Source organism: Alosa alosa, chromosome 23 (assembly GCF_017589495.1).
Source record: "Alosa alosa isolate M-15738 ecotype Scorff River chromosome 23, AALO_Geno_1.1, whole genome shotgun sequence".
In the NCBI taxonomy this organism is placed as follows: Eukaryota; Metazoa; Chordata; class Actinopteri; order Clupeiformes; family Clupeidae; genus Alosa; species Alosa alosa.
Window position 1 is genome coordinate 7,461,639 of NC_063211.1, and position 14,935 is coordinate 7,476,573.

General features: G+C 40.7%; 1 protein-coding gene across 1 annotated transcript in view; it reads right to left on the reverse strand.

Annotated features, from left to right (window-relative positions):
- Window positions 1-4,030: 4,030 nt before the first annotated feature.
- Window positions 4,031-14,935, reverse strand: part of stab2 (stabilin 2) — a 42,035-nt gene continuing 31,130 nt past the window's right edge. The window contains exons 55-68 of the mRNA XM_048235437.1: window positions 14,699-14,822; window positions 14,341-14,490; window positions 13,721-13,933; window positions 13,268-13,462; window positions 12,606-12,746; window positions 12,252-12,385; window positions 11,868-12,033; window positions 11,409-11,515; window positions 5,971-6,090; window positions 5,594-5,743; window positions 5,281-5,394; window positions 5,063-5,194; window positions 4,681-4,785; window positions 4,031-4,591 (exon numbers count right to left, since the gene is read on the reverse strand). Of these exons, the coding sequence (XP_048091394.1) occupies window positions 4,535-4,591; window positions 4,681-4,785; window positions 5,063-5,194; window positions 5,281-5,394; window positions 5,594-5,743; window positions 5,971-6,090; window positions 11,409-11,515; window positions 11,868-12,033; window positions 12,252-12,385; window positions 12,606-12,746; window positions 13,268-13,462; window positions 13,721-13,933; window positions 14,341-14,490; window positions 14,699-14,822 (1,908 nt within the window). The 3' untranslated portion in view covers window positions 4,031-4,534. The remainder of the gene's footprint in view (window positions 4,592-4,680; window positions 4,786-5,062; window positions 5,195-5,280; window positions 5,395-5,593; window positions 5,744-5,970; window positions 6,091-11,408; window positions 11,516-11,867; window positions 12,034-12,251; window positions 12,386-12,605; window positions 12,747-13,267; window positions 13,463-13,720; window positions 13,934-14,340; window positions 14,491-14,698; window positions 14,823-14,935) is intronic.

Sequence of the window (14,935 nt, forward strand, 5' to 3'; positions counted from 1 at the left end):
CAGCTACCTTGCAGTTAACCTACCGCCCTGCATTTGTTGTCATGTTTAAATTGGGGAATTTTAAGAAACATAAGAGCCACCTTTTTGCACCAGGCACCTGACATTTGATAACAAAACCACCCTGAATGTGGACTGGACAAACCCCCAAGCTACTCGCTATAGTGACCATGTGTTTTAGATTGCTAAAATAGGGCCCTTATTTTTAGCTGCTCTTACAAAAAAAAAAAAAAAAAACAGGTTCAAACCTCAGTGATTACCAAGGCCTTGAAAGCCTAAGTATCACCTTATCCATCACCACATAAGACAATTAGTGAAAAAAAAATACATACACGGTTTCCCCACAAAAAACAAAGAAATAGAAACACACCATGGCTCACAAAATAACATTGTATGCTACCTTATCCTACTGTACAATGACATAATTTGGCACTTCGGAGCAATCCCACACACAATATTACATGAAGATACAATAAAGTTTATTAGAGAAAAGGCTTTATATCAAATTCCTCATTTAACCCCCCTGGCGAAACGTTGCAGCACAAAATAAATGTATGGGAATTTTTAGCGAGTGCGGGCATTCCATCCTTTTTGAGTTCTAGTTCCATTTGCCCTGCAGCTCACCAGTGGGGATGTGCACACTACTACAACTCAAACCTCAGTGACCTCATAGTTGGCTACAGGCCTGCTTATCTGTGTTAATGCACGGATTTCATTGTCAGTTTAATTTAAAAACTATAAAATGTAATTTTGAGGAAATTACCAGTACATGAAAATGCAAAACATATACTGTATATAGTTTAGGTCAGGGGTGGCCAACCAGTCCAGCATGAAGAGCCAACAAATTTTTCAACACAACTCAAAAGAGCCGCACAACAAAAAAAGATGCCCATCACAACAGCGACTTAGCCCTGCACTTTAAATCTTCTTCTTTTTCATTTGAAATGAAACACTTGGCAGATGCTTCAAATTATCGTTTTCAGGAATGAGTAGCAAGCAACAAAGATATTTGACACACATCACAAATTCCCCATCACTGACTGACTTATTAGCATGAGAAATGCTCTGATGTAACAACTGATAAGATGCCAATGTGACCGTCAAATGTTCCGTCGAGCGTCTGCTTCTCTGACTGACGTCTATCATACCTTTACCTTGTACTTGCAAGGGTCAGTGCCTTTGGGAAATGTTCAGGTTTGAAGCTTTTATGCATCAGTTAAGTCTGGCATACCAAGTACCAAACTAACGTGTTTAACAGGTTTTTTACGGTTTTATTTTGGTTAACCAGAAGGGTTATGCTAGCCTACAAAAAAGATTAATCCGCCTTTTGAATGTCTGTGTTCCTCTTTCTATTTACTTTTAGCATCAGGGTTTTCCTGATTGCAACAGTAGCATTACACCTGGCTAAAGAAACAAACGTTTCTGCTTCTTTATGGGCTAGACTTCTATCCATAACATGACAATAAAATTATTTTAATTTAAACATTGCAGCCTAACTATTGCCAGTACTATCAACTTAGGAAAAGCATTTTCATTTACCAGAAATATAGGCTATTTAAAAAAATAAAAAACTATAAATCCAAGGAGAAATGAGAACATCAGTTGAGCAGCCGCGAGCCACACAAGAGGAGGCAAAGAGCCGCAGGTTGGCCACCCCTGGTTTAGGTGGTTCAATTACTTGTCTCTCAATGCTAAAGGGCAATCAGTCATATCCTTGGTTCACCGATATACAATATACAGTATAAGACTATGTATTGTGCACGGTATGGAGGAGTGACATGTTTCAACTCTTTGTGTGTGCGTGTGCTGCTTTGTGACTTCTGTCTTCTTGGTGTTGATACGTTTAATTAAATTTGAGTGTCATGTGTGTTTGAATTCCCTTCCTTGTAGCATTGCCTTTTACATTCCACAGTGGATAAAAGTTCACCTCAACTAATGAACTTATTATTAAATTACTTTTCCTCATAAAAGCCTTGTGAAGCCAGAGAGTGCGCACCAGTCTTCCGCAGAACATTTTCTCGACAGACTGAAGCGTCACTATATTGGTTTGGAGATCAATGCAGCTTCACAGAAATAAATGTGTGTTGACTGAAACTGAAATGGTTGGCATACAACCACAGCTGTTTTACAGTCTTGTGCATAAAAGTTTCTTCAGTTGATCCATTTGTAGTCTGAACAAGAATAACTCAAAAATCAAAAGGATATTACTTAGTCTACACTCTAAAAAATGCTGGGTTATTTTCTCAACCCAAACGCTGAGTTGAAACTGTTGGGTCATTGTGTGGGGTTGTTTTTACTCATGTTGGGTTATTTTCTGTAACCCAGCTTGTTGGGTTGATAGTTTAGGACAGCGCCCCTCCTCTCCCCCACCTGACGTGAGCACACTACTCAGCACCAGGGTAACTTTAACACAGCTGCATAGTTATTTGAGAGTTCGGGGGAAATCGTTATTCTTTCAACCGTCCATGCAGTCCAGCAGCTTTCAACATGCAGTGGAAATCAGGCGATTTTGGAAGGTATGTATCTGCTTTTAACTTTTTTATTATTATTATTCAGACGGATTTTAAAAGTAGCCTACACCCAGAGATACCTTCGTGATATGAATGGATATTCTGCCTGCCAATTTCGTTCAGCCTAAGCAGGTTAAGAATTGTGACATTCAAGCCAGCTAACGTTAGCTAACATTAATTTACAGTCTTACAATTACTGCTCATGTTAATGTTAAATCTACACAAAGACAGACTCTTAAAAACATAGTTCTGTGTTGACTGGGTATGAACTGCTGAACAGAAACAAAACAAACTTTTACAAAGAACTAAAATTAGCATACCAACAGCTGGCTAGGTTAACGTTAGCAGACGGTTGGTATGCTAGCTTCTAGCTCTAACAAATGCTTCGTGTTAGTGCAGCATGTGTGTCAGCTAATGTATACAGTCGAAGTAGTCTCTTTACGTACACGTACGGTAATCATCATGCCAAACGACATATTAATTCATTCAGGGTAGCTTCATATTATAGCCATGTAACTTACTGGGTGGTTTTTGGTGGTAACATTAACGTTACAGACAACTTGAATTTAACTAACTGAATGTGTTAATATGAGCTAGCTAACGGTAGAACTATCACTGCCACTAACGTTAATATTACTGAACGTATGTTTGTCAGTCTGCTGTTAAACAACTCCATGAGGTGGTCATGGTTTCCGAGTGTGTTGCGCTAATATTTTGTCTCCGAATTTTTAATGTTTGTCAACATCATTCACTGATCATGGTTCGTGAAAGTCTTGATCTAAAGTTCTGTCAATACCAGTGATTAATTTACTCTTTTTCTTTCTTTGATTGACAGGGCTGACCCCCAAATGGACCGTGGAATCTAGCTGTCTTCATGGAAGTAACTTATCACATGCTGATGCTGCTTTTAGAGTAGGCTATCCATTCAAAAATAAAGTAAACTGTCAAATAAATAATTATGTCGAACTGTTTTATTTCATTGCATGGCTATTTGTTGCCCATTTTCTCTCAATGCAACCCAAATACTGGGTTTAGAAAACCCGACAACTGGTTATTTTAACTAGTAGTTCTGTTGATATAACCCAGTGGTTTGGGTTGAATCTATACCCAATATACTGTGTGAATTTTACTCAACATTTATATAGTTATAACCCAGCACATTGGATACCTTTACCCAGTCTATTGTGCCAATTTAACTAACGTTGTGTTGATATAACCCAGTGTTTTGGGTTAGAATCATACCCAATCTGCTGGGTTTAATAATGTACCCAGACCATTGGGTTAGGATAACTCAATGTGGTGTTGGTCCAATAGTTAACCAGCGGCTGGGTTATATTTGGGTTATTTTTAACCCAACATTTTTTAGAGTGTATGTGTGAGCATTTTTGTCTTGATGAAGATGGTAATTAGAACGCTGATATTTTGTGAAAGCCTAGTTGTTAAATGGTTAACAAAAATGGAACTGAATAAATACTTTGATCACTCATATCACAATGTTTATTCATTAAAATGACAACAGGATATGTATTCGTAGGATAAAGATGTCTGGATGTCTAATCTGCTCTGCAGATGTGAAAAAGGTTTTAAATTGATTTTTGTCTTAAGGGTTCAATAGATCTTGTATTAGAAGCAATCCTCCAAGGCCAAAAAAAAACAATGTACGCAATATAATATCCATTTGTCTACAGTTTCATGATATGGCGAGCCACCCTTTTGGACAACTCAGAATAATTCACATTTTAACAGGCTCTTTAATAGCTCACTGGGGAAACACACTCACTCATTCTCTCTCTAACACACACACACACACACACACACACACTCTCTCTTCTCAACATCTTGTGACATTCATCCATTCATACTCAGTTGTACATAGTTGTTACAACTCCTACCACTTATTAACAAATCAAATATTTTTAAAATCTCATACTATTCATATTCTGAACAGCCTAATCATTAGACTGCAGAGCACTCATTTTGACTTGTATAAAAAAGGGGAAATCCTTCTGTATATTCCATGCCAGTTTTCAGCTTTCTTGCAGATTGTAAGAACCTGCAGAAACCACCTGATGTTTATCTTCTTCCTGTAACAAAGATACAAGCCTTGTTTTCTGGTCTTGGCTTACAGTACACATATCAGTTGAACTGTAAGTGAACGCAAGGCAGAACTTACCGCCAGTCCAGAAAGGGTTCCCAGGCCTGCAGTGGGGTCAGACACACTGTCATACATGGGATTGCAGATGCTTGATTCTGGAACACTGTCTTCTCCCTCATCTTCCTGTACAGACAAAGACACAGATACAATCAACACACAAGAACTTCAAAAAAAAAAAATGTAAATGGAAAACAAGATCGCTTTTTACAAAGTCCTTTTAGGTAAGTCCCTTGACTCGGTGGCCATATTGCAACGCATTTTGGGCACTTATCGAGCATTTATTTCGGGCAGAACTGCGCATGCACAGAAGAAAACAAAAGACAACACGAGAATGCACAACACAGAGAAACCAACACCCATCTAACATAACAAGGAAACTGAAAAAGACACAAGCACATACCCTGAAGTAGTGGAACTGGAATGGCTTGGTCTTGTGAGTGTAGAAATGATATCCAACAAACATGACGGCAGCAATCAATAGGAGCAACAGAATGACTCCAATGCCCATCCCAGCCTGATGGCCCACATGAAACTGAAGGGAATCAACACAGTCAGGGGTCAAAGGTCATTTACTAGAGGAGGGATGCAGCTCACTTATTGTTTCAGACTTGTACGTACTGATGGTTTTGGAGGAGGGGCTGTCAATGGTTTTCGAAGGACATGGATGATGCCATTGGATGCCATGATGTCAGACTCAATCAGGAAACGGTCACTTAAATACCGAGAGGAGGTCTAAAGCAATGCAGAAGATGACTAGATTTATACAGCTGAACTACCGTACACATTACTTTGAAAGACAGAATTGTTTAATACAGTGTAGGAACCAGAGTAATATGTAGTGTATAATCATTTTGAATGTCTTGTTCATCTGACACAAACTGCCACCCTGTGCCTTTGTTATATTGCCTTTGTCATATGTACTGTCTCTCACCAACTTAGAGGGGTCATTTAAATCAGGCACTCCAATGACAGTGATGGGTTGGCCGAGGCGTGTGCGGATGTGGCTGCCATTGGTCATCTCCTGTAGAGAGACTGCCCCAGCGTCTGACAGGTGATACTCAAGATCCCGGGATGACAGTGTCTGGGGGGTTAGAGAGAGAGACTTCATTAGAGGTGTAAAAAACACATGTACAGGACATACAACATATTAGAGGAAGCACAAATATATTTAAAGTGTGTACTGTTTGCGTATGTGTGAGAGAGAGAGAGAGAGAGAGAGAAAAGAAAGAGAGAATGGGAGAGAGTTACTGAGCTAAAGAGTGTTTGTGTGTGCGTGTGGACTTTGTACATGTGTAATGGATGTCCCACCTCATTCTCATTCAATCCACTGTTGTCTGTCACAAACAGAGTGGACTGGACAGTCAGGTTGCTGAGGCGTTTCACAAACTCCTTCCCGGCCACTGAGTTCTGAGAGTAGTTGAGGATTTGCTGAGAGAGAACAGTAAACAGAGACACATTCATTTTGACTGTAATGATTATATGAATGATGGTTTTGATCTTGTCTCAAAGGATGTCATTGGTTTGGTTGAGAAGGATTTTTTTTTTTTTTTTTTTAAATAGAAGCCTTTCAAGGGAAAAAAATTGGTCAGGATATTCTCAGGAAACCCTCAAGGGGTGCAGTCTCCTTTTTTTCATTTCTTTTTATTCCAGATCCAAACCTTATTTTGTGCTGTGTGAAACTGACACAACAGCCGCCTCACAGCAGTAATGGCTTTCCCATCACATGAGTACAATTGATTGTTTCCAACCACAAGCAAAGGCACTAGTGCAGCATCACTTGAAGAGTAAATGCAGGAAGTGTGGCAGAATAAAGGAATGCACAGGACAGCCCCAGATTCTTCTGTTATAACCAGTTTGTTACAGAATGACCTCACATGCAGAATCCATCTTGTAATCGAGTACAAACTGGCATAATATCTGTCTGGTTTCTGATTATCTGATTAACAGATACGCTACAAACATATGGCTTAGTGGAGTTTGATTAATTACGTTTTATTTTGCTATTATTTTTACAATTATTATTATTCAAATGACAGTTTTATATGTTTGTATTGTATTGTCTTTTTGTAAAGCATTTTGTGCTTAAATTAGCTTGAAAAGTGCTATATAAAATGTATTATTATTATTATTATTATTATTATTATTGTTATTGTTGTTGTTGTTTATTATTGATATTCTACATTAAGACTCCTTAATGTAGTCTTACCATGCTATTGTTATTATATTATTGATTTAATGGCCATTATTGTATATTATTGCTATTTTCCTTCATTTTCATTGTTTATTTCATTGCTCTTTAATGTGTCCATTATGATGTCATGGCCAGGTGACAGTTCCATGACCACTGATGTCACCGTAGCTGGGCAACTCAACAATCTCAAAATTCTAAAACACTTCAGGTAATCATCAGACATGTAGGATGCAAACTAATGGTGAGCTATATTTCAATTGTTGATTTAATTATGTATATATCATTTATGTATATATGTATGTTATGGCAATCATGTTTTTTTATTTAAATGTCATACTCAAATTAAATTTACAGTTGATCATCATAAGTAATTTATAAGATTGTGATACTGTATCTCATGTACTGTATAGAGAGTTTTTTGCACATGAAAGTATCACATTGCTATATGGTTATGCACTGGCATGGCATCATTAATAAAATATTCCTTTTATCTGGATTCTAAATGAGCTAAGGATAAATATTGCTAAAAATGTAAGATATGAAGAATAAAAAACAAAATTCACTAAAAGTGTGTCATACTATTAACCCATGGACAAGGGTGAGATGAACAGACATGTAGTCACAAGGATATGTATGTCTTTTTGAGCAATATGAATGAAAGAAACCCTGCTTTATTCATCCCCTGTTCCACTCACTCTTTGCAGATGAGTGCGCATCTTTACAAGGAAGGCTGGGAGAGTTACCTGGGCTCCAGGTTAGAAAGAGCCCAGGTGGTCCTGGTGGACCACATAGAGGAGATTCAGCAGCAGCTGGACAAAAAGTTTCAATGTATGGAGATGGAGCTCCATACAAACATCAACAACACTCCAATCGTCCAGAAGCTGCAGGTAAATCGAAATGCTGTTTGATGAGAGCGATAAGATTTAGTGAAATATGGTTAAAACATCTTTTATGTTACTATTCATTTATTTGCTTGTTTGATTGTATACTAGTATTACTTATACGTATACTACTACTACCAGCATTCATTTTGTTTAAGCGTTAATAAATTAAACACCTCATAATCAAGAAATGTAAAGCTTATTGATAATTGTATTTTATGGTCAATGCTCCAAGCAGGGGGACATACAAAGAGGAAGTGCCGATAGAAAGAGACAGATGAATGGAGGAGAGATAGAGAGCAAGAAGACTCTGAGAGAGAAGGTGGAAATGCAATGGGCAAAAGAGAGACGGGAGGAAGAGCTGTGGAGAACGGAGAAAAGGATGAAAGATGCAGAAAGACTGAGAGAGGAAACGAGACGAGGAAAGGAGGTTGCAAGTCAACAAAAGAAGGAGCAAAGATTGAGAGAGCGAGAGAGTCAGATCACCACACAGATTATTAAAGAAAGAGCGAGATTACTGGAACAAGAGAATGTAAGAGAAAGAATGGAGCGCAACAGACAGACAGAGGAAAGCAGACTGAAAGAGTTGACTAAAGACATTGAGAGAGAGAAAGAGAGACTCCTGGATGAAGAGTGGAGAAGAGAAAAAGTGGAGAATGAGAGAAAGAGAGAGGAGAAGAAGCTGAACGAGTTAGTCAAAGTAATTCTGAAGGAGAAAGAGAGATTGACTGAGCAGGAGAGGAAAATGGAAAAAGTGCAGAGCGAGAGACAGAGAGATGAAGACAGACTGAAAGAGTTGGTCAAAGACGTTCTGAAAGAGAAAGAGAGACTTATTGATGAAGAGAGGAGAAGAGAAAAGGTGGAGAATGAGAGAAAGAGAGAGGAAAATAGACTGAATGAGTTGGCTAAAGTAATGGAGAAGGAGAGAGAGAGAGTCTTTGAGGAACAAAAGAAAATGGAAAAAGTGCAGAGCTGAGAGACAGAGAGATGAAGACAGACTGAGAGAGTTGGCCACAAATCTTCAGCAGGAGAAAGAGAGACGTATCGAAGAAGAAAAGAAAAGAAAAAAGTTGGAGATCAAGAGAAAGAAAGAGGAGGACAGACGGATCGAGCTGATCAAAGCAGCTGAGAAAGAGAGAGAGAAACTTTTGGAAGAAGAGAAAAAAAGAGACCAGCTGGAGATGGAGAGCAAACAACTAAGGGAGATAATCATCACCCTGGAAAAACAAAAAGAGTGGATGATAACAGAGGAAAAGAAGAGAGAAACCATAGAGAGAGAGAGAAGACGAGAGGAAAACAGACTGAGAGAGTTGGTCACCGCAATAGAAAAGGCAAAAGAGAGACTGGTAGAAGAAGAAAGAAAGAGAGAAAATGTTTGGAGTGAGAGAAAGAGAGAAGAAGGCCTGTTAAAAGAGTTGACCGTAGCTTTTGAGAAAAAGAAGGAGAAACAGAGGGAAGAGGAGCAGAAAACAAAAAGCTGGAGGCTGAGAGACAGAGACAGGAGGACCATGTCAGAGAGTTGGCTCAAATAGTTGAGAATGAAACAGCAAAGCTGGAATATGTAGAGGGAAAAGAGAACCGCTGGGGAAAGAGGCCAAGAGAACGGCAGACCGATTGAGAAAGTTACTTGCAGCAATTGAAAAGGGGAAAGAAAGATTAATTGAGGAAGAAGTTAAGCTACAAGAGGTGGAGACTGAGAGAAAGAAAGAGGAGGACAGGTTAAGAGCGATGATCATGGCTACTGAGAAAGACAAAGCAAGACTGAGGGAAGAAGAAAGTAAGAGACTACTAATGGCAGGTGAGAGAAGGAGAGAAAAAGATCAATCAAAGGAGTTGACCACAGTAAACGAGAAAGAGAACCTGATGGAGAGAGACAGAGATAAAGAGGAAGACTGTCTGGCTGAATTGAAGAGAGGCATACAGACATACAGAATACAACAAGAGGATGTTATGACAAAAGAAATGGGGAGAGACAGAAGGCAAGAAGATTCATTGAGACATTTTGAAACCGAAAGGTCCAAAGACAAGGAGCGACTGATTGAAGAGCAGAAAAGAGAGGAAATGGAAGAGAATGAAACAGAAAAACAAAAAAACAAAAATGAAACAGAAAAACAAAAACAGAGAGAGAAGGAGCTTGAGGCTGGGAGAGAAAGACAGAAAGAAGCGACCAAGACAACAGACACAGACAGCCAGAGCGCAAAGGAAGAAATAGGAAGAAAGGAAGAAAGGACAAACAATGAACTTGAGGGGGTGACGAAGGCAAAGGCAGACAGACCGAATGAGTTTAACCTCTCAGTGGACATAGAGACAGAGAGACTGGAGGAAGGAAATGGGAAGAGGGAAGAGATGGAGAGAGAAGGCGAGAGACAAGACACAAAGCAGAAAGCAGAAGTAACAAAGACGGACGAGGAGCTGGAAATGGAGAGAATGAGACTAGTGGAGCAGAGGAAGAAAGACCTGGAAATTCGGAGGCAAGAGATGGACAGAAAGTGGCAAGAGAGGGTGAAGGAATTAAACACCAAGTGGCAAGAAATTGAGAGGCAAAACCAAGAACAGAGAGAGAAAGAGCTTGAAATGGCGAGCAGAAGAGAGATTGAAACGCTGAAAGACATGGAAATAAAAGAGACAGACAGCCAAGGACAGGGAGAAGAAATGGAAGAAGGAAAGAAGTGTGAGTCTGTGAAAGTGGAGTCCGAAGCTAAAAAGAAAATGGAATTGGAGAAGAAAAATGCACATGAGAGGCAAGAAGAAATGAAAAAGAAACAGGAGGAAAGACAGAGAATGGCAGAAAAGATACAGAGAGAGGAAGAGCTTAAAAAGAAGGAGGAAGAAAGTCAAAGAATGGCAGAAAAGAAACAGAGAGAGGAAGAGCTTAAAAAGAAGGAGGAAGAAAGTCAAAGAATGGCAGAAAAGATACAGAGAGAGGAAGAGCTTAAAAAGAAGGAGGAAGAAAGTCAAAGAATGGCAGAAAAGAAACAGAGAGAGGAAGAGCTTAAAAAGAAGGAGGAAGAAAGTCAAAGAATGGCAGAAAAGAAACAGAGAGAGGAAGAGCTGAAGAAAAAACAACTGGAGGAAGCCAAACAGAAAACGCTCCAGAAACAGAGTGATGAAGACAAAAGGAAGAGGGAGGAGATGGAGAGACAGAAAAACAATAACGCCAAGCACCTCCAGACGCAAGCCAAAGAGAAACCATTTCCAAAGTGCAAAGGTGTGAACCAAGAAATCTGCATTGTTTTTGAAGGCACAGTATCTGTATCTTTTCAGTGTGTTTTCAGAATGGGGTTGACCTGCACGTGCTAAATACAAATGCATTTTTTTTTTCTTTTTCAGACTACTCCATCTTCTGTGTCCAGAAGTGACATCTGATTATTGAGTGTTTGGGCAGGTGGATAGACATAGACATTATAAAATAATGGAAAATACCTTTGTTATCTGTCTTTTTAACCCCAACAGATTCTGTATTTTATTGTGTGGACATTTAGTTGTACTGTATGTACATGGATGATACATGTATGTTGATATCACCCACAAGTTTTTCTCCTTGTCATACATCACCACAACCCACCACGGCAAAAGCTCCAAAATCAACCTTGCTATTTTTGTAAAATGTAAAAGAAGTACTACACTATAGTTTGGTGCAGTGACACTTGAAACACAATAATGAGGAAACTTACTGCCAAGAAGTTGGAGAACCTGGGCTGAGAATTGAGGACCTGCAGGAGGTTCCCAGTGCAACTGTAGCCATCCCCAATGTAGCCCTCTTTACAGGCACACTGCACATCTGAAACACACACACACACACACACACACACACACACACACACACACACAGACAGACAGACACACACAGACAGACACACACACACACACACACACACACACACACAATATAACTGTTTGATTTTCTGTTTAGTTGTCTTTTGACTGTTCATCACAGAGATTAAGGCAGTGGTTGTAAACTTGTGAAAATAGTAACGCAAGTATTTATTTAAGCATGACTATTTATACATTTACATTATTTTATGCCTCATAAATACACAATGCTGTACACTCTAAAAATGTATTTTAAAGGTGTGGTGTTCCTTAGAGACTAAAGAGTAGGACTGGCACGGAGGACCTGAGGGTCAGGCTACCTTTGAGTCTGTAGCAGAAGGCGTCCCAGGTCTCGCTCAAGTTGTTGCGCACACCATAGTCCACAATGCCCACATGGCCAAAACCACACTTGGGGTTGGAGTATGTGGTTGGATATCCAACTCTAACCCCTGAGAGCCATCCAGCTGCACACATGTTCATACCAGCCTATATATGCATGCACGCACGCGCACACGCACACACACACACACACACACACACACACACACACACACATTGATTAGCTTGTATTTACTGTGAGCATTGTTGCCCAATGAAAGACATTATCAGTGTAAAATGAGATAGCTGTGCAGACATGAATTTGTGTATGTGTGTGTGTGTGAGAGAGAGAGACTCGATGTGTGTCTTTACGTGAGTGTGTTTACCTGCTGGGCATATGACAGCTGGATGTATGTTGCAAGTGTGGCCCCGTCCTGGCTGCAAGCTAGCTGGGCTTCTGTGTAGTTAAGCTTGTATGTGCCTTTAGGTGAACGGTAGTGGAACACTCCAACCGTTTTATCTGTCGCAATAACAAAATCACACAACACATCATTTGTACTCCAGAAAAAAAAAAAAACCGCATAACAATTGTTGCAAAAACACAGTCGTGGGTTGAACAGCGTGTAGAGGTCTGTGTAGATTGTGTGTATCTACACACGAGTGATTTTTAGAGCATGTGTGTGTAGAGCTGGAAGAGTATGCATGAGGCACACCCAGAAAGAGCAAGGCAGCAAGCTCACCCTCGTAGTGCAGGTCAGTGCACTGGGCATCAAAGTGGCACTGCCCATTATCCTGGGCACAGCGATCCAGGGGCAGTTCCTTCAGCTCACACAACACTCCATCACCAATGTAATTGCTCTTACACTCACACTTCTTCTTTCCTGGGGACACACAAAGAGTGGATTGGTTGATTTTGTTTTAGTACGATTAGTATAGTCGCAGGGCTTTTTCATTGAAGGACAGTTGAGGGTGACAGGAAGTGAGCTGGAGAGAGAGAGAGGCATTTGGACATAAGTCTGATTGGGATGCTGGACCAACACCACACCTCCCTCAGAAGTAGATTGATTTTACCTTTGCATTGACACTCCGAGAATACAGAACAGCTGAATGCACTCATGATCCTACAAATTGTAAATATGAAGTACAAACACACACACACACACACACACACACACACTTACTAACACTTACTGACATTTACTAACATTGCCTGTTACACTGTACTTCTGACCTATAACTCCAGTGTAACATAAGTAACAGAAAGTAACACTACTACATCCTGAGCAGTTTCCAACAGATTCCAGTGTCTCTGCAGCTCCAAATGCAAATGCACACACACACACACACACACACACACACACACACACACACACACACACACACACACACACCGCTCTACTTACAGGCGCAGTCATTTTGCAGTCAGCATGCTCGTGGCAGCCTCCATTATCGCTGGCAGCACAGGGGTCGATGGGAGTACACACAAAGCCATCGCCCTTGTGGTGCTGCGGACAGGTACAACTGATTTTCTCCCCACTCTGCCTACACTTGGCTCCTGCAGCGCATCCCCCATTCCAGTATTTACACAGGTCTGCCACTAGAGGTCACCCAGAGGGAGAGAGAAAATGAACAGACAATTACTTTTCATCAGACTTACCGGCATCAGCGACAGATTGATATTTTAGTCCCAAAAGCATTTTGATGACTGCGGTTAAACTGCGACACTGAGAGGTTCAAGAAGGTTCAAGAAGTGTTGCCACTGGGCGATCAGTCGTATTTGATTCCCGAGCCTGCTGTTCTGTTAAATACCAACAGCCTTTACATTTGAAGGTTTGAGGTTTGTCATAGGTCTTACCTGTGCAGGTGATCCCATCTCCCTCGTAGAAAGGCTTGCATACACATGTGTTGTTCGGCTTGCACACACCCTTAGGAGCGCAAGGAGGGTCGCAGATGGGGATGGACCCCAGTTTGGCCTCGCACCGCTTCCCCATCCAGCCCTCCTTGCAGAAACAGCTGCCGTCGCCATGGCGACCCTGGTTACATGTCCCGTTCACTGTGCAGTTACAGGCTGAAAATAAAAATAAAAATTGATTAATTTTTGAAAAATTTTGAATGATTCTTGGGAGAACATTTTGGGGCTGGCAAGACGGATGAAATAAAGTGTGGCAAAATAAAAAGGTATAAGTATATATATACTCTTTTGATCCCATGAGGGAAATTTGGTCTCTGCATTTATCCCAATCCGTGAATTAGTGAAACACACTCAGCACACAGTGAGGTGAAGCACACACTAATCCCGGCGCAGTGAGCTGCCTGCAACAACAGCGGCACTCGGGGAGCAGTGAGGGCTTAAGTGCCTTGTTCAAGTGCACTTCAGCCGTTCCTACTGGTCGGGGTTCGAACCTGCAACCAAGTGCAAAGCGCTAACCAGTAGGCCATCGGCTGCCAATGGAGAAGGCATTATGGAAGTCTCACCTTTGCAGTCAGGTCCAAAGTGACCCTCTTCACACAACTCGCATGCATCGCCTGTGAAACCTTTGTCACAAGTGCAGGTGCCGTTGCCTAGGCTACCCTCGTCACACTTCCCGTGATTTTCACAGGGTGTTTCTGCCCCTCCTGGACAGGCTAGCAAAACATCATGGGAAGAGTAGGAATGTAGTCAAACAATTAACATTGCTGCTAGATAGCCATAGATACAGTACACACTGCCATGTCAATAGTGTATCTATTATGTACAGTATAGCTTACTGATAGAAATTAAATGAATCACTGAATTGTGGTAACACTGTTTGTTATTGAGTGTGAGGTAGTAGAGAGGTGGTAGTTGCCCTACCCATGCAATCACGTCCATAGTAGCCATGGCAACACTGGCGTTTCCAGTGTGCCAGTGTGCAGACTGATTGGCAGCCAGAGCTACGAAGACTCACAACCGCAAGGATATCACATTTCAAAGTCTCCTGCAGTAGCCAAAGGAAAAACAAGACAGAAACTGTTAGCAAAAAAACAGACGCATGTTGCGTTACTGACAAAACCGCATGTGGTACCTTTAACTCATCACAACCACAAACCC